The following is a 17220-nucleotide window of genomic DNA, read 5'->3' as shown; positions in this document are numbered from 1 at the left end:
GACCAGGCTGTGATTGCATATCCATCTGTTCTTGTCGTGTTCTCGTGTGCCCACCACAGCCTCACCACCCTCACAGGGAAGAGTTTCTTCCCAATATCCCATCCATCGCTGCCCTCTGGCACTGGGAGCCATTCCCTGGGTCCTGTCCCTCCATCCCTTGTCCCCAGTCCCTCTCCAGCTTTCCTGGAGCCCCTTTAGGCCCTGCAAGGGGCTCTGAGCTCTCCCTGGAGCCTTCTCTTCTCCAGGTGAGCACCCCCAGCTCTCCCAGCCTGAGAAATGTGCCAAGCTCTTGGTCTGGTCTTTCCACACTGGCTGTGGGGAACAGGGAAGTGGGAAAAGGTATGGAAGAGCTGAAGCTGGCTGGGGTCTTCAGCCTGTGTCCCATTCAGGGGTGGTTTAGCTGCTTTTACAGGAGGGGCAGAGCAGCAGCAATGGGGTTTCACCTCTCTGAGCTGCTCCTGCCCTGAGCAGGAGATGCAAGGACTACCTGCTCCATCAGGAGCATCCACTGGATGTGTTCAGACACCGCATCCCAACCCCTCATCACGGCTGCCAGAGGAGGGAAGGGCTCTCACCCCCAGCCAGCAGCTCCTGGGCACACAGATGGAATGGGTGCAATTGGGGTGACTGCTCCTGGCTGCCCTGGGAATGGGGGTAATCAGAATGACTGCTCCTGGCTACCATGGATCCAGAAAAGACAGGAATGGGAGCAATTGGAATTGACTGCTCCTGGCTGCCCTGGATCTGGGGGAGATGGGAATGGGAGCAATTGGAATTGACTGCTCCTGACTCCCCTGGATCCAGGAGAGATGGGAATGGGAGCAATCAGAATGACTGCTCCTGGCTCTGCTCTGGGCTCCCCTGGATCCAGGAGAGACAGAGCCCAATGTAATTGGAATGACTGCTCCTGACTCCCCTGGATCCAGGAGAGGTGCCACCAGGAATGGATGTGACAGGTGGAGAAGAGGTACTAGAGAGGAGGGAAAGAGCCGGAGGCAGTGCCTTGGTTTCTGGATTTGAAAAGATGGGAAAAGGTGGGGCTGCAGGGGCTCTCCCATGGGGGAAAATATAATTAATTATGTAAGGAACAAATGAATAAGTAGGGAAGGTAGGGGGGAAAGGGAAATAGAAAGGAAGGGAAAAGGGAAACAACAGGACTGATGTCACCTGAGGTCTCATTAGGTGTCAGGCATGGGTGGTACAGCCCAGGGAAGGAGATGGGAGATTTCCTTCTCTGCCCTAAGAAACCTTTATTCCCTTCCTCTGAGCTTGGCTGGAGCTCCAGCACGGATGCTACAACCAGTGCCAGGACTGGTGAGAAACCAAAAATAGGACATTGGGGAATTGCATGGAAGCATTTGCCATGTGGAAATATCAATCTCTGCCTTGGGAAGGCTGGGTTTGAGTGGGTTTGGGGCTTTTTATTTTTAAAGGTGTGATGAAAATCACATGGAATGGAGTGCAGGGAAGGGTGGGCACAGCTGGGGATGTCACTGGAGCATCAGTGCTGGGTTTTATCCTCTGGGAAAACAGGAACCAGATAGATCAGCCAGTCTGGGACCAAAAGCAGAGACTCTGTTGGCTGTTCTGGGGAGGAAGAGGCAGCCAGGGGATCCTTCCTGGAGCTGCAATGGTGGGATGTGGGAGGTTTGTGTCTCCCGGCCTTTGGGGTGAGCGCTGCTTCCAGCCAAGGAAGCACAAACATTTTCCATTTCCATGTTGATAAGAGGGTTCATGGCGGGGAATGGGGGGGGTTTGGCCTGGTGAAGAGCAGGAATTGGCATCACAGCCACAGCGGGGCTCAGCACCCTGGGCCAAGCAAGGTGGGGCTGAGGCAGTGCTGGTGAAGGAGGGAAGGACCCCAGGGAGGTGGGGTCCCTGCTCTGACCCTCAGCAAGGGGAGAAGTGGCTGGCAGCAGAGCAAGGACTGGGGCTGGCAGGTGCCATGAGGCAGCTTTCCTCCACAGCAGAGACCAGGGACCACCTCAGACCATTTTGGTGGCCTCCTCTGGGCCTGCTCTACCAGCTCCATGTCTGTGCTGGGATGAGCTGGAGGCAGCTCCAGAGGGGTCTCAGGAGAGCAGAGCAGAGGGGGAGCATCCCCTCCCTCCCCTGCTGCCCACCATGACGGGAGGAGCTCAGGACACACTTGGCTCCCTGGGCTGCCAGTGCCCATGGCCAGGTCATGTCCCATTTATCACCCACCAGAACCCTCAGTTCTCATCCATCCATCCATCCATCATCCATCCATCCATCCATCCATCCATCCATCCATCCATCCATCATCCATCCATCCATCCATCCATCCATCCATCCATCCATCCATCATCCCACCATCCATCCATCATCCATCCATCATCCATCCATCCATCATCCATCCATCCATCCATCCATCCATCCATCCATCATCCATCCATCCATCATCCATCCATCCATCCATCCATCCATCCATCATCCATCCATCCATCCATCCATCCATCCATCCATCCATCATCCATCCATCCATCCATCCATCCATCCATCCATCCATCCATCCATCATCCATCCATCCCTCCCCAGTCTGTGTGGCCCTGGGGATGGCCCTGTCCCAGCTCCCTGACCCTGCACTCAGCTGAATCAGCCCAAGGGCTCTGTGGGGAGGGGATGCAGGGGCAGGGGTGGGATATTGGGCTGCAGGGTGGGATAATGGGATGCAGGTGGATGATGCCCTCTGGGTGGCAGCTGGAGATGCAGCCCATCCATCCCTGTGTTGCTCTGCCCACTCCTCCTGCTCCTCCACCCCAGCAGGTCCTGGGGGACCCAAACTGGGGTGACTGGGCACAGGTACTGGTGGTGTCTCCTGGCAGGGCTCCCCCACTGGTGGGGGGACACAAGGGGGCCCAGAGGCAGCACATGGAAGGCAATTCCATCCCTGCTCAGGCTCTGTCCTCCCCACTCCCATCCCAGCCCCACACCAGCAGCACTCCAAGGCACATGAGAGGGGGAGACCCCTCCTTGTGCCCCCTCATCGCAGAGCTGGATCCCAAGAGGCTCTCCCACCACACCCCGACCTAGGTGTCCCTGTGAGTGCAGCACAAAACCCCCCCAGCATCCATGTTGAGCCTTTTGCAAGGGAACAGGAATTGGGATCAAGAGGCTACAGGGTGGGCCACCACCAGCCTCAGAACGTGGGATGGCCAGGACCAGGGGATGGCCAGGGAGGGAGGGTTCCCAGGTATGTGGGATGGCCAAGGCTGTGGTGTGCCCAGGGATGGGGGATGCCCAGGGCCACAGGGTGCCCCCATTCGGTGGAAGTCACAAGGGGTTGCAGACAAGCCAGGTCAGCCGTATTTATTGAGAACGGTTGTGGAGGGATAAAAATATTTCCACTACTCTATAAGAATTTATAAACCTATACTCTCTGATCCGTTAATAAACGCCTCTAGGACCATCATGCCAGGGGAGGGGCTTCTGTAAGAAAATAGCGAGATTAAAAAAAGGAAAGCGCTAAATGTTCCCTGCAGGGCCCTGCCCGGGGGGCCCTGCCCACAGGGACACGGCGGGCACAGGCCGGGTGCTGCCCTGGCACCCTGCAGCCCCCAGCCCCGGCTGGGCACGGCCCCGCCAGCCACGCCCCACCCGGGGACCTGGCAAGGGGACCCTGATGGGGACAGGAGACATCCCTAGGGCAGTGAGCTCCACTGATCCCACTGCTGCCATTGATCCCGCTGATCCCACTGATCCCACTGACTCCGCTCATCCCAGTGCTCCCAGTGCTCCCACTGACCCCAGTGATCCCACTGCTCCCATTGATCCCACTGCTCCCAGTGCTGCCACTGATCCCACTGCTCCACTCATCCCAGTGCTCCCAGTGCTCCCACTGACCCCACTGATCCCACTGCTCCCACAGATTCCACTGATCCCACTCATCCCACTGCTCCCACTGCTCCCACTCATCCCAGTGCTCCCAGTCCTGCTGCATCCTCCCCATCCCCTGCAGGCTCTCCCAGACCCGGAGGAGTTTGGATCCACCTCCCTGGGGATGCTGGAGGGGTGGCCAGGGCTCGCCCTGGGGACACACAGTGGGGCTTTGCAGGAAGCAACACAGCTGGGGACATCCTTGGGGACACAGGGACACTACACAGAGCCCTGCAGGGTGGTGACATGACTGGGGACATCCCACAGGGACACAGAGATGCAACATAGCTCTGTGGGAAAGCAACACAGATGGGGACAGTCCGGGGAGGGGGGGACAAGCTGCAGTGCTCTGTAGGGCAGCAACACCAACCAGGACATGGTGGGGAACATGGGGACACCATGGGGGACATGGGGACACGCGGCAGCACTTTGCTGGGAAGCAGCACACATGGGGATATCCTTGGAGAATACACAGGGCTGCTGTGCCAAGAAGCAGCAGGGACAGGGACATCCTGGGCACACAGGACACCACAGACAAACAAGTGGCAGCAGGGGCTGAAATTCCAGCCAGGGCCGGTGCTGTTGCCATGGGGTGAGAGGTGCCAGGGGCACAGGACACTCATTATTGCTTTACAGGGCCAACACCACGGCAGGCTGGGGTGCCCAGCCTCTGATTTGGGGCTCAAGGGATTTTCCCTGGGGACACCAAGTCCCCAGTGCTCCTCGTGCCACAGCCCTGCTGTCACTCTGTGGGGACAGGGTGAGTGTCTCCCACTGCTCCATGTGTCCACAGGGCTGGACACAGTGCCCCTGCACTGGTGCTGGCAGGGAGCAGGATGGTGGCTGTCCCTTGGCTGTCCCTCCATCCCTTCTGTCCCCTGTGGTCCCCAGGAGCTGCTGTCCCTCCATGCCAGCCAAGGCCAAGGGAACAGCCCTGTCCCCCTCAGCAGCTGGGGCATTGTGGGGCTGGCACCAGTGCCCCCTTTTCCTCTTCCCTAAAGCCAGGGCCAAGCTGAGCATAAAGGCTGTAAGCAGGGAGCCCAGGGTAACACGGGGACAAGGGACACGCTGTGGGGACCAGGCTGACCAGGGCCCTCCCCAGAGCTGTGGAGAAACGGGAAACCAAAGCCTGGGGGACCAAGTTGTCCCCAGTGATTGGGGGGAAGCGGGGCAGGGGAACCCGGGCTGGGTGCCCTGTCCCTCGCTGTCCCCGGTGTCCCCTCGCTGTCCCCGGGTGTCCCTGCGGGCGCTGGGGGTTGGATAAGGCGATGCCGCAGCTTAAGGTGGTGGGTGGGTGTTGGTACCGAGTCTGGCAGCGGGGCCGGGCGGGAGGAGCGTGATGTAAACATTTCTGATGGGGCCAGGAGGAGGACGAGGAGGAGGAGGAGGAGGAGGGACGGGCTAGTGCGAGTCCTTCATCTGCTTCTGGATCTTCTGGAGCATCTCCTGCATCCGCCGCAGCTGGAAGGGAGCAGAGCCGGGATGGTGGATGGTGCCGAGCCCCACGCACGCTGCTCCCGTGCAAATGGGGTCGGGCTGAGCATCCCGGACAAACTGGGATGGCCCAGCTAGGGAGGGGTGGGGGGAACCCCTGAGTGCACCTGCAGACCCTGCTCGCTGGGGATGCTGCGGGAAGGGCGGCTCCTGACGGCTGTGCCATGGCCGGGCAGGAGGGAGTGGGGACGGGCTGTGGGGCTCAGCCCCACGCTCACCTCCTCGTCCTTCTCCCGGATGAGTTTCTCGGTCTCCACGTCCGGCACCGGGGGGATCACGGGGATGGGGAAGTCTGTCCCGCTCTCCCGGGTCAGCTTGCTGTGGGCAGAGAGAGAAGGTGGGGGTGCTGCCCCAGCTCCCCAGGGACAGCCCCCTTCGATGCCCCAACCCCTGCAGGGCCCCAGCAGCCCCCGCACAGCCCCTGGGCCCCATGGCCACCCTCAGAGGGCTGGAGGGAGATGTGAGCGGCCCCAGCCAGCCCCGCAAATCTCAGCACCCCCAACCTGCCATGCACCAACCAAGGGGGGACCCAGAGACTTCCTCCACACCCTCCCATTCTGGGGAGAATCCCACGGGGTTAGGCTCTCCTGGGGCAGTATTTTCCCTGCTGCTTTAAAACATCAAAACCCCCGCATCTCCCCTGTGTCCCCCGGCCTCAGGATGGGCTCTCCAGGCACTCCACTGCCCTGCCAGCCCCAGGGATGCCCCACACCCTTCTCCGGAGCCTCTGCCCCAATTCAAGCCCATTCCTGCCGGAGAGAGCCGCGAGCATCCCCCTGAGGCCGCGCGGGAGCCGGGCCAGCCCAGCCCAGCCCAGCCCAGCCTGGCTTCTCCCGTGGCCCCGGGAGGGACCGGCCCTCCACCCGTGCCGGGGGATGCCACGTGCCACCCCAGCGGGGACAACCGGGACACCGACAGCGGCTGGCAGCGTCACGCGTGCTGCCACGTGCCATCACCACAGCCACGGCCAGCGCGGGCCCTGGGGCAAAGGGGGTGAGGGACACGGGTGGGACACGGGCGGGACGCGGCTGGGACACGGCTGGGACGGGCCATCCCTGTCTGGAGCAGGACGGGCCATCCCTGTCCCAGCAGGACGGGCCATCCCTGCCCCATCAGGACGGGCCTTCCCTGCCCGCGGGGTCCCGCTGTGCGGGGGCTGGGGCCAGCGCCAGGGCCGGGCTTTGGCCGCCTCGGGAGCTGTTTTGGAAGGCGCTGCCGCTGTCTCGGCTTTGGCCCTGGGGACGTGGGGAGCACCTGGAGCTCCTGCCAGCCCTGGCAGGGACAGGAAGCTGGAGCCGGGCCCGGCAATGGGGTGAGCAGCAAAGGCTCTCAGCACCCCCAAAATGGCGGCCCTGGGAGGGTAGCACGACGGGGGCACCCGTCCCTTGGGTAGACTGGGGGCTCAGTGCCACCTAACAGTGACACATCCTCAAACCTGGGTGAGCCGGGGTGACACCACCAGCACCCAGAGTCCTTTGGCACCCCAGGGGCAGCTTGTGTGGGACACCAGCAGGTGGCCACAGGGCCGGCTCGCCCCGAGGGCAGCTGCCTGGGCCTTGCTCAGGCACAGAAGGACCAAGACAGCGTTGGGTACCAACAAGCACTTTTATAGAGGGGCCAGGGGGTGGCAGGGCGAGCAGGGCCAGGCCCGGGGCGGCCCGGCCGGTCCCGGCTCAGTCGGCGGAGCAGTCCCCGCAGCACAGCCTCAGCACGGAGGGATGGCTCCTGCCCCGGGGCACACAGGGACAGACACTTAGAGGTGCCAGAGAGGTGCCCACAGCTACTGCCAGCCCCCCACAGCACAGCTCGAGTCCCTCGGGACCCACAGAGCCTCCACGCATTCCCACTCTGCTCTGACCCCCGGCGGGAGGGTCCCACTGGGGACCTGCTGGTGGGGGCTCCCTCAGCACCTCGGGGTGGCTAAAGCAGATGTGGGTGCTGTGAATTCGGCTGATCGGCGAGCAGAGTCCCAGCACTGGCGTTTGCTGGGCCCCTGCTCTGGCGTTGGAGCCTGCAGGGGTGCAGGGGCCCCTCCCTGTTGGAGCCAGACATCCCCCCACAGCCAGCCCCAGGGGGATGCAGGATCCCCCTCGGTGCTGGACGGGCCATCCCTGCCCCAGCAGGATGGGGGAGACACACCCAGCCCAGAGGGACACACGGTCCCCCTTGCTGCCAGAGCACAGCCCTGGCCCCAGCCCCAGCCCTGGGGGCACATGGGGTCCCCTTCACTGCTGGAACATGCCCCTCTAACCAGCCCCAACTCTGGGGAGATGCAGGGTCCCCCTTGCTACCAGAGCATCCCCACAGCCTCCCCGGGGTCACAGGGTGCCCCTCACTGCTGGAATATCCCAGCTAAGACAGACCCAGCCTCGGGGTTTGCAGGGCCCCTCATTGCCAGAGCATCCCCAGGCACTCCCAACCCAAAGGGCACAGGGGGGCCCTTCACAGCACCGGGGCTGCCCAGCACAGCACAGCACCGGGGCTCCACAGCACAGCACAGCACCGGGGCTGCCCAGCACAGCACAGCACAGCACCGGGGCTCCACAGCACAGCACAGCACAGCACCGGGGCTGCCCAGCCCAGCCCCATGCACAGCCCTGACCTGTCGACACCGCCACTTGCAGTGGGTGGGGTCACCCCAAAGAAAGGAGCCCCCCACCCTAACCCAGCCTACCCCACCCCAGCCCAGCCCAGCCAGGCCTAGCCCAGCCCAGCCCAGCCCAGCCCAGCCCAGCCCAGCCCAGCCCAACCCAGTCCCAGCCCCAGCCCAGCCCAGCCCGTACTTGCGGTTGCGCTCCTTGACCACCATGCGGGTCATGCTCTGGATGCACTGTGTGCGGTAGTTCTCGTAGTGCGTCTCCCGCGTCACGTCCTTCAGGTCCTGCATGTGCGTCCTCACCAGCATCGTGCGCAGCTTCACGAAGTCGCAGTGGGACGGGTTCTCCACTGCAGGGGACGTGGGGTCAGGGCCCACAGCCTGTCCCAGCCGTGTCCCTGTCCCCACAGGGGCAGCTCCGTGTTACCTTCCACGATGCCCCAGGGGTAGAGGCGCCCGCGGACGCGCCGGCCCTTGGCCTCCACCACCGTGTTGCTGCCGATGACGGCGAAGGGGATGCTCTCCTGCAATGGCGGGGGATCAGCAGGGCCCTGCTATGACCCCCACCTGCCAGGACCCGCATCCCTCCATGTGCCCTCCTCGGCTGTGTCCAGCACCCGTTTGCCGGGATATTCCAAAGGCCCGGCTGTGGAGAGCCCCAGTGGGACAGCAGAGGTCGTGGCATGGGTTTCCCCACCCAAGCCCCATCCCACCAAGCTGCACATGTGTCCCATGGGATCCTGGTGACATGTCTGGGTACTGAGATATGTGCCAGCCCCTCCATGCTGGAGAGCTTGCATGGCCCCAAAGAGTCCTGCAGCTACCCCAGGGTGACGTGTCCTCCTGGCCACAGGGCTCTGCCCCTCCAGTTATGGAGCTGGAGGAGCCAGACCCACCTTCAGTGCCTGGTCCTGCAGCTTGAACTCCTCATCCTCGTCCGAGTCGCACTCAGGGAATTGGTAGATGCGGATGCCGTAGTGATCGATCTCCTCCCGGATCTGGAGGCAAACAGCTCCCTGAGGGCAGGGCTCCGGCCTCGGGAAGGGCATGGGAGGCACCACACAGGGCCAATGGCCCCCAAAGCCTGGTCCCAGCAGACCACATGTCATGGACGTCCCCAGTTCTTCCAACCCCCAGCTGAGCCCTGGGCAGATGTGTCCTTGGTGGCCATGGGGACAACATGGTCCTCTACAGTGCTTCAAGCCTGGAAAATGCTCCAGGGCAAATTCCAGGCAGGAGATGGATGGAGAGCCCAGGGCACTGCCATGGCTGGGGACCTGCTGGGACAGCCCCCCTCACCTTGTTCTTCATGCGCTCCACCTCGGCAGGGGTCAGGGTGTCAGCCTTGGCCAGCACGGGCACGATGTTCACGCGCTGGTGCAGAGCTCTCATGAACTCCACGTCCAGGGGCCGGAGCCTGCGGGGGGAGCCCGGTGAGCCCAGTCCCAGCGAGCCCCTGCCCGCCCCCGGCAGCGCGGGCGGGGCTGCCCCTACCCGTGGCCGAAGGGTGAGATGAAGTAGATGCAGCAGTGCACTCGGTTGTCCTGGATGTTTTTCCGGTTGAGGCCACTTTCGTCACGGAAATACTGCTCGAACTGCTGGTCGATGTAGTCGGCCACCGGCTTCCAGCTGCAGGGACAGCAAGGTGACACCGAGTATTCTGTGAGACCCCCCTGCTCTCTGTGGACCCCCAGCTCAATACCTCCATGGCTCAGCACCTAAGCCCAGTGAACCATGGGCATCCCACCCACCACGGGCTGTCCCCCAACTGGGGAGACCCCCATGCTGGAGACCCACCCTGGGGACGGTCCCCATGCCATGGCACTCACCATCCCACCCACCCCGGGGACAGTCCCCATGCCGTGGCACTCACCATCCCACCCTGGGGACAGTGCCCATGCTGTGGCACTCACCATCCCACCCTGGGGACAGTGCCCATGCTGTGGCACTCACCATCCCACCCTGGGGACAGTCCCCATGCCATGGCACTCACCATCCCACCCTGGGGACAGTCCCCATGCCGTGGCACTCACCATCCCACCCTGGGGACAGTCCCCATGCTGTGGCACTCACCATCCCACCCACCCCGGGGACAGTCCCCATGCCGTGGCACTCACCATCCCACCCACCCCGGGGACAGTCCCCATGCCGTGGCACTCACCATCCCACCCACCCCGGGGACAGTCCCCACCCCATGGCACTCACCATCCCACCCACCCCGGGGACAGTCCCCATGCCGTGGCACTCACCATCCCACCCACCCCGGGGACAGTCCCCACCCCATGGCACTCACTGTCCCACCCAGCCTGGGGACAGTCCCCACCCCATGGCACTCACCACTCAGTGTTGTTGACGGCGTCCCCAAAGCCTGGCGTGTCCACGATGGTCAGGCGCAGCTTGACCCCCTTCTCCTCGATGTCCACCACGTGCTTGGTGATCTCCACTGTCTGTGTGATGCGCTCTGTGGGGAGGGACATGCGTCACCAAGGGGGACACCACGGGGACATGCTGCAACCCCCAAGCGCCATCCCCCACCCTGGGGCTGGGTGACCCCGCTGGATCAGCTCTGACACACACCCTGCTCCAGCCCAGGAGAGGAGGCTCCATGCTGTGGTCCCTTCATCCCCATGGATGGTGGGCAGCCATCCCTTGGTGGCTGTGCCACTGCCACCCCAGGAGCCCAGCTCAGGCAGCGCAGGGCTCTGCTGGGGCTGGGCCTTGCTCAGGAGCATTTCAGGTGACCCCACAGATCCAGACTGCACGTGCCCCTTCACCCCAGGACCCTCCATGTCCCTGCATCCCCGAGGATGCTCCTGCTGTATTGTGTGTTTCGGCTTTCACTCCAAGCAACGGAAACAAATCAAACAAACCCCTCCTGGGGATTTGGGCAACTTTGGGCCATTTTAATTCAAAAACTGGCTGCAGCTGAACTGGCATTGTGCTCCAGGTCCTGACTGTCCCCAGCCTCCCAGAAATGCTGCAGATCCAGCCAATCCCCAACAAGCCAGGGCTTGTTTTTCCCGTGGAAATAAAGTCCCCGTGGGGGGTCCTCATGCTGTGCAGGGGGGTTCTCACTGCCTCAGAGCAGTCCCCAGTGCCAGTGGGCAGCTGGCAACACAGCACATGTCATTTCAGGGCAGGGAGAGGGGCTGCAGCCCCCAGGAACATCCCTGGGCTCTGCCACTGCCCAGGTCACCCAGGACACCCCTGTGGGCCGTGACTGTCCCCAACCTTCGGCATTGAGCAGCTTGCGGTCCCTGTACATGTCCGTCAGGAAGAGGCTGTTGACCAGGGTGGACTTGCCCAGCCCGGATTCCCCTGAGAAAGAGAGACAAAGATGAGGGGGCAGCCAGGATCCCCCTCCCCAGTGCAGGGTGTTTGGGATGCAGGGTGGGGTCAGCACCCCAGGCTGGCTGGAGCCCCGTACCTGCCACCATGAGGGTGAAGTCAAAGCCCTTCTTCACCGACTTGCGATGCACCTGGTTGGGCAGCGTGGCAAAGCCCACGTACTCCTTGTCATCCTGCAGAGGGCAGAGGGGACGTGGGACAGGGACACCAACAGCACACCTCCTACCCTGAGAACCCCCTTCCCCCGGCCAACAATGGATTCCCAGGATTGGAATTCCAGGGGATGAGGCCATGCCTGCCCAAAGCCTTTGTGTTCACAAGATGGGAACATCCCCCATCCCGCAGCCCCTGGCCCCCGGTGTGTGTCCCTCCCTCCCTGCTCCTACCTCGGAGGAGTCGTAGGGGTCCAGCTGTCCCCAGGGGCTGCGCGGGCGGTTGGGGCTGGGGGGCGGGGGGGCGGCGATGTGCTGCTGGAAATCCGCGGGCCGGGAGCGGGAGAAAATCCTGGCGTCCCTCTCGTCACTGCCTTCGTCTGGAGGAACCCTGGCCCCGCTGCCCAGGGGGTGGCCGGGCTCCCGCCGGCTCTCCGGGGCCTCCACCTTCCTGGAGCTGTCAGCTGCTGGGCAATCCCGCAGGAACTGGGTCAGCTCAGCCTCGTCCGAGTCCTCCTTCAGGAAACGTTTTATCTGGGGACCAAAGGAGGAGGTGACAGTGGCGGTGGCAGTGCCAGCCCGACGTGGCACCACCCGGCTCAGCCTCCCAAGCCCCCAAACCGCAGCAGCCAGACACATGCAGCCTGAAGGTGGCAGGGATGGGAGGAGAGACGGGACGCGGCCACCCCAGGGGACCGGCCACCACCCTGGGGACAGCCACGGGTACAGCCATGGGGATGGCAGTGGGGACAGCCGTGGTCCCGTGCACCTCGGGCGCTTACGACTTGCGGCGTGGGGACGGCAGCCAGCTCCTGGCACTCCGGGGGACAGGGCTGGGCACCTTCCCCCCGGGCACCCCGCCGCTCCTCGGGGTCTTCTGGGGCAGCCAGGACTCCCCCGCGCCCCACGGCCTGCCAGGAGCACAGGGAGGGGCCGGGAGGAGGCAGAGACACCAAGAAGAGATGAAGAGTGATTGGGGGGTGGCCTGAGCGGGGGGAAGGCAGAGAGCGGGCAGGGGTCCCCTGGTGCCCACGCCCCCCGCCCACTGCCCTTTCACAGGGTGTCAGCGCAGGGGCCCCGTCCCCGCAGCCCCGGGAGAGAGCCAGGGCAGGGGACACGGCCAGGGACATGACCAGGAGCCGACACCTCCTTGCCCTGGCTGTTCCCGCGGAGCGGGGCGCGGGCAGGGGCGGGGGTGAGGCACAGCTGCCCCCGAGCTGCTGCCCGTGGGCTGTCGGGGCTGGGACGAGGGACGGCAACGCCGGGGTTGGGATGGCTCCACATCCTGTTTACAAGCGCTGGCGGGAGGAGACGCGTTCCCAAGGGCACGTCCGGCAGCGGCTCCCGTGGGACCAAGCTCCGCTGCCAGCAGGCACCAATGTCCCCAAGGTCCCAAGGCAACTGCCAGGCCACCCCAGCTCCAAACGAGAGGCACGCAGGGGCCGAGGGAGCCCGTGACCCTGTGGGGTCCCAGCTGGGGAGTGTCTCCCCAGAGCGGGCCTCGAGTCCAGGTCCCTCCATGGGGACACACACTCGTCCTGCCCTGCGCCTGGTCCCCGCTGGCTGGCGGTGCCGGCGGCAGGCGAGATGCGGGAATCAGCGGGCTGGAAACAAGGTCACGGCGCTGCCCGGGCCGAGCGCTCGCACGCCCGGCCCCGCTCCCGCTGCCCCCGCGGCCACAGCACGGGGACCACGGGGCCAGGCTGGGGGACAGCAGGTGGCCCCATGGCGGGGGCTGCCCCATGGCGGGACTGCGGGACCCCCGTGCTCCCCGCTGCCCCAGCGGGTCCCGAGTGCTCGCTGGGTCTGTGTGACCGCAGCATCCTCTTCCTCCCCGCCCTGCACCTGGGGGGCCTCAGTGCCAGCCCCCAGCGCGGCCCGGCCGGGGACACTCGGGGATGGGAGGTGATGCCACAACCAGCGGCGAGCGCTTCCAGCCCTGCTGCCGCTCCATCCCTCGGGGCTCCAGCCCTTTGGGGCTCGCCCTCGTCTCCCACCCCCGGCGAAGCCGATGACTTCGGCAGTGCTGCAGCACCGAGGTTTGCGCCCCATCCTCGGGGGTCCTGCAGCAAGTGCGGCCCCGGCAGGGCTGTCCCGGGGACGGAGGATCAGCTGCGGCACCTTCCCGCAGAACCGGGGTATTCCGTGCCCCCACCCCCTGTGCCCCCTCTCTCGGCCCGCCGGGGACGGGCGCTGCCCCTGTACCTCTTGCCCAGGCTGCAGCTCGGGGCCGGTGGCCATGGCTCAGCCAGCGTCGCCCGTGGCCAGCAGGAGATGCCGAGTGGCACCGGCTGCGCCGAGGGCTGGGGAGCAGCATTAGCATAACTCCACCCTGGGCAGGCTGCGCACCCCGGGGCCGGGCACGGCAGGGGAGAGGGACCCGGGCAGAGCCGAACCCAGCTCCTGCCCGGCTGGGGAGGTGTCAAGGACCAGCCGTCATTGGCCAAGGGAGGTCCTGGGGGGGCTGCAGGAGCACCACCAACACCCCCTGGGCTGAACGCACACATTGCCTACAGCGCAGGAGGACACTCAGTCCTCGGGAACACCTCTGTCCCAGAACAAAAATCCGCTCTATCCTGGGACAAAACTCCCTCCATCCCGGGATAAAATTCCTCTCCATCCCAGTGCACACCACGTCCACTCCCACTGCCCCCAGGAGCGTTCCCCAGCAGGGCTCCACAGCCTCTCTGAGGTCAGAAACTCAGTTTTCCCGCACTTTTGCACCTGACACTTAAAGCTTCCCCACGTGGCTTTAAGCTCTTGCTGGAGCTGGGTCTGGCTGGGAAGGACCCAGCCCCGGCCTGGGAGAAGCAGGGACGCTGCCCACCACAGGGATCTCAGGCAGGAGCTCCAGCATTCCTGCCTCGGCTTTCCCGGCTCATCGCTGGGAGGCGAAGGGTTAACAGTGCCCCAGGAGGAGCCGTGGGTGGCAGCCAGGGCTCCCCGGCTGTCACTTCGGGGTCACCAGGGATGGTGATTCACCTTGATGCGTGTCGAGATGCATCAGAGCAGCTCAGGCGCGATCCAGGGGCGCTCGGCCGCTTTCCCAGCGTCCCAGCCCGCGCTCCCGGCAGGAGCGGGGATTTACGGCAGCGAGAGCCCGGGGCTGTGTCGGTGCCCCCGTAAGCAGATTACACACGCGGCTGAGTGCAAGCCGGCCTCACACCCGGGCTGTCAGCGCCCCGCAGCCGCAGGAGCAGCCCCGTCCCCGCCTGTCTCTCTGCATCGCGCCGTCCCCGCGCCGTGACAGCCCGAGGGATGCGACGCGAGGGGACACGGGGACGGCGGGCAAAGCCTGACCGAGGAAAGCACCGGCTGGCCCCGAGCATCGCTCCACGGGTACCGCATTCCCACGGGAGGTGTTTTCCCCGGCAAAGGTGCTGTCCCTACCGCCAGGATGACAGAGGCGTTTCCAAGCCCTCTAAAGGTGACACCCAGAATGCCACCCGCGGCACGGCCACTGTGTCACTGTGGCTGAGTATCCCTGGCACAAACGCGGTCCCAAAGGCACGAACGCCGCGCAGGAGAAGCCCCCAGCGAAAGGCCAGCGCTGCCAGGGAGACAGGAGCGGGGCTGTGCCTGCCCGGCCCCGCCTCTGGGTACTCGGGATGCTCCCCCTGCAGAGCCAGGGCACCCCCAGCTCTGCCATCCCACCCCTCAGCAGCGTTCCAGATGGGAAACGGAGTCTCCCGGCAGCTCCAAGAGGAGCAGGGTGCCGGGCACCCCAAGGATGGGGGGCAGGCTGTGGTGTGGGTCCCTGCTCTGGGCGGGGGGTCAGCACCAGGCAGGTGAGCACAGGGGATGAGCACAGGCCTTGGTGCAGCAGCTCCAGTCCCTCTCCCGCAGGAATCCTCCAGTTTGAAGGGCCTGTGAGCACCTGAGTAGGGACCTCAGGATGGGACCATGGCTCCCTGTGAGCCGGGATGTGACAGCGAGGCCTGTCCAGGCTGGAGACCCGGTGACATCTCAGCACGTGGGACCTGACCTGCTCAGAGCCGGGAGCAGAGACCGGGGGAGGGACACACCAGTGCTCCTGCTGCTCCTCCGGGCCAGCTGGGAGCTGCTTTGGGGACAGAAGGATGTGGCACTGGTGACAGGGGCACCGGCTCTGCCTCTGTGGGTCCTTCTGGAGCACCTCCAGCCCCAACTCACCCCACGGGCAGGGACGAGGGAGCCCAGCTGGCCCCGGTCGCCAGCTGTGACTCTGTCCCCCCCCGATGTTTCCGAGGCTGATGAGTGCATCCCACAGGCACAGTCTGGAGCCTGTCGGGAAGGCGCTCCGTTGCGACACGCTCCGCCAGCCGCCCTCCTCTCTGCTTTCGCTGCATCCAGCTCCGGAGGAATGCGCCGGGCTGGTTCCCACGGCGCTGCCGGGGCGCTCCCCACCAAGGCCGCCTGTCCCGGGGCCACCAGCCGGTGCCACGCGAGCCACGGCCGCAGCCCCCGGTCCTCACCCCCACCCTGGACGCGGCCCGCGGCCCCCGCGGAGACGTGGCCCGGCCGGGCGGCTGCTGGGGACCTGCCACCGCCGCGGAGGAGCGAGGCAGAGCGGGAGATGCAGAACAAGCTCCCGCGGGCTGGGAACGCCAGCGGCGGCTCCGGACCCCGCCGGTGAGTGCAGAGCCGGCTCCGTGCGTGTCACGGTCCCGGCCGAGGGCCCGGCCGGGCTGGGAGTGCCACCAGCGCCCCAGCCCGGGACCTGCCAAGAGCTGGGAAGCGATGCTCGGCACGGAGCCGCACCGGAGCGGCTCCCGCTGCCCACGCACGGACACCCGTGGGAGGAGCGCGGGACGGGTACACGCAGGTGACGCTCCCGAGCGCTGCCCTCCGGATGCCCCGGTGAGGGCCCGTGGCCCCCTCGCCTCTCCCGGGGCTGCGCCCTCCGGGGCCGGGCAGGTGCTGCTCCGCCGCCCGTGTCCCCCCCGCGCTCCGCTGCGGCACCGGCGGCCCCGGTCCGCTCCGCCCCCGCGCACCGTCACCTTCACGGAGGGCAGCGGGCTGCGGGAGCGGGCCCGGGCTGCGGGAGCGGGCCCGTGCTACGGTGCGGGGCAGCCCGGGCCGGGCCGGTCCCACGTCCGCGCCGGCCTTACCATGGCTGCGGCGCCGGGCGCCGTCCGGGAGCGGCGGCTGCCGATGGGCACGGCCGGGCCCCGCCGCGGATTAGCAGAAATAGCAGCGGCGGGGGCGGGGGCGGCCCCGGGGCGGGGCGGGCGGGGGGCGGGCGGGGCGGCCGCTCGGCATCACCGGCAGCGGCACCGGGCACCGGCAGCGGCACCGGCAGCAGCAGCAGCGCCCGGCACCGCGCACTGCACACGGGTACAGGCAGCGGCACCAGCGCTCGGCGCCGCCACCGGGAGCGAGAGATGTGCACCGGGCACCGCACACGGGGCACTGGCACCACGCACTGGGCACCAGCACCGGGCGCCGGGCATCAGCATCCAGCCTTGGCATTCGGCTCTGGCATCAATACCTGGCACCGGCGCCGGGCACTCGCACTGGGGCCGGGCACCGGTCACCAGCTCTGGCAGCACTCACCGGGCACCGGGAGCTGCGCAGGGCACGAGGTGGTGGCACAGGGCAGCAGCATCAGGAACAAGACACTGCAGCAGGGACAGGGCACCAGTACCAGGGACAGGGCACAGCACCGGGTGCAGGGCACAGCGCTGGGTGCTGGGCATTGGCAGGGCGCGGTGCAGGCAGTGGGTACAAGGCCCCAGCACCAGTCAGTGGTGC

The 17220-nt window shown here is 65.6% G+C and overlaps 1 protein-coding gene across 2 annotated transcripts; it reads right to left on the bottom strand.

Annotated features, from left to right (window-relative positions):
* Positions 1-3969: 3969 nt before the first annotated feature.
* On the bottom strand, positions 3970-16617 carry SEPTIN4 (septin 4). 2 transcript variants are annotated; one of them, XM_058817601.1, is made up of 13 exons: positions 13693-13728; positions 12270-12398; positions 11722-12021; positions 11415-11508; positions 11219-11305; positions 10325-10448; positions 9482-9616; positions 9287-9404; positions 8884-8985; positions 8415-8511; positions 8175-8337; positions 5610-5709; positions 3970-5358 (listed from the first exon to the last, which is right to left on the bottom strand). In XM_058817601.1, the coding sequence occupies exons 1-13, from the start codon at positions 13726-13728 to the stop codon at positions 5299-5301; spliced, it is 1545 nt and encodes a 514-aa protein (XP_058673584.1). In that variant the 3' UTR covers positions 3970-5298. The 2 variants fall into 2 exon arrangements, with proteins under 2 accessions (XP_058673584.1, XP_058673585.1); XM_058817602.1 differs by lacking the exons at positions 12270-12398; positions 13693-13728 and adding an exon at positions 16578-16617 and having other exon boundaries at positions 3972-5358.
* Positions 16618-17220: the final 603 nt, after the last annotated feature.

This window comes from Ammospiza caudacuta, chromosome 20 (genome assembly GCF_027887145.1).
Source record: "Ammospiza caudacuta isolate bAmmCau1 chromosome 20, bAmmCau1.pri, whole genome shotgun sequence".
In the NCBI taxonomy this organism is placed as follows: domain Eukaryota; kingdom Metazoa; phylum Chordata; class Aves; order Passeriformes; family Passerellidae; genus Ammospiza; species Ammospiza caudacuta.
The sequence above is the reverse complement of the archived record's forward strand: the minus strand, read 5'-3'. Positions and strand labels throughout refer to the sequence as shown.

Excerpts from the sequence above, each read along its gene's own strand:
- SEPTIN4 (XM_058817601.1), bottom strand. The coding sequence starts at position 13,728 with ATGGCCACCGGCCCCGAGCTGCAGCCTGGGCAAGAG. Across the intron at positions 12,399-13,692 it reads AGCTGCAGCCTGGGCAAGAG|GCCGTGGGGCGCGGGGGAGT; the intron begins GTACAGGGGCAG and ends TGCTCCTGGCAG. Across the intron at positions 9,617-10,324 it reads GCCGTCAACAACACTGAGTG|CTGGAAGCCGGTGGCCGACT; the intron begins GTGAGTGCCATG and ends CTGTCCCTGCAG.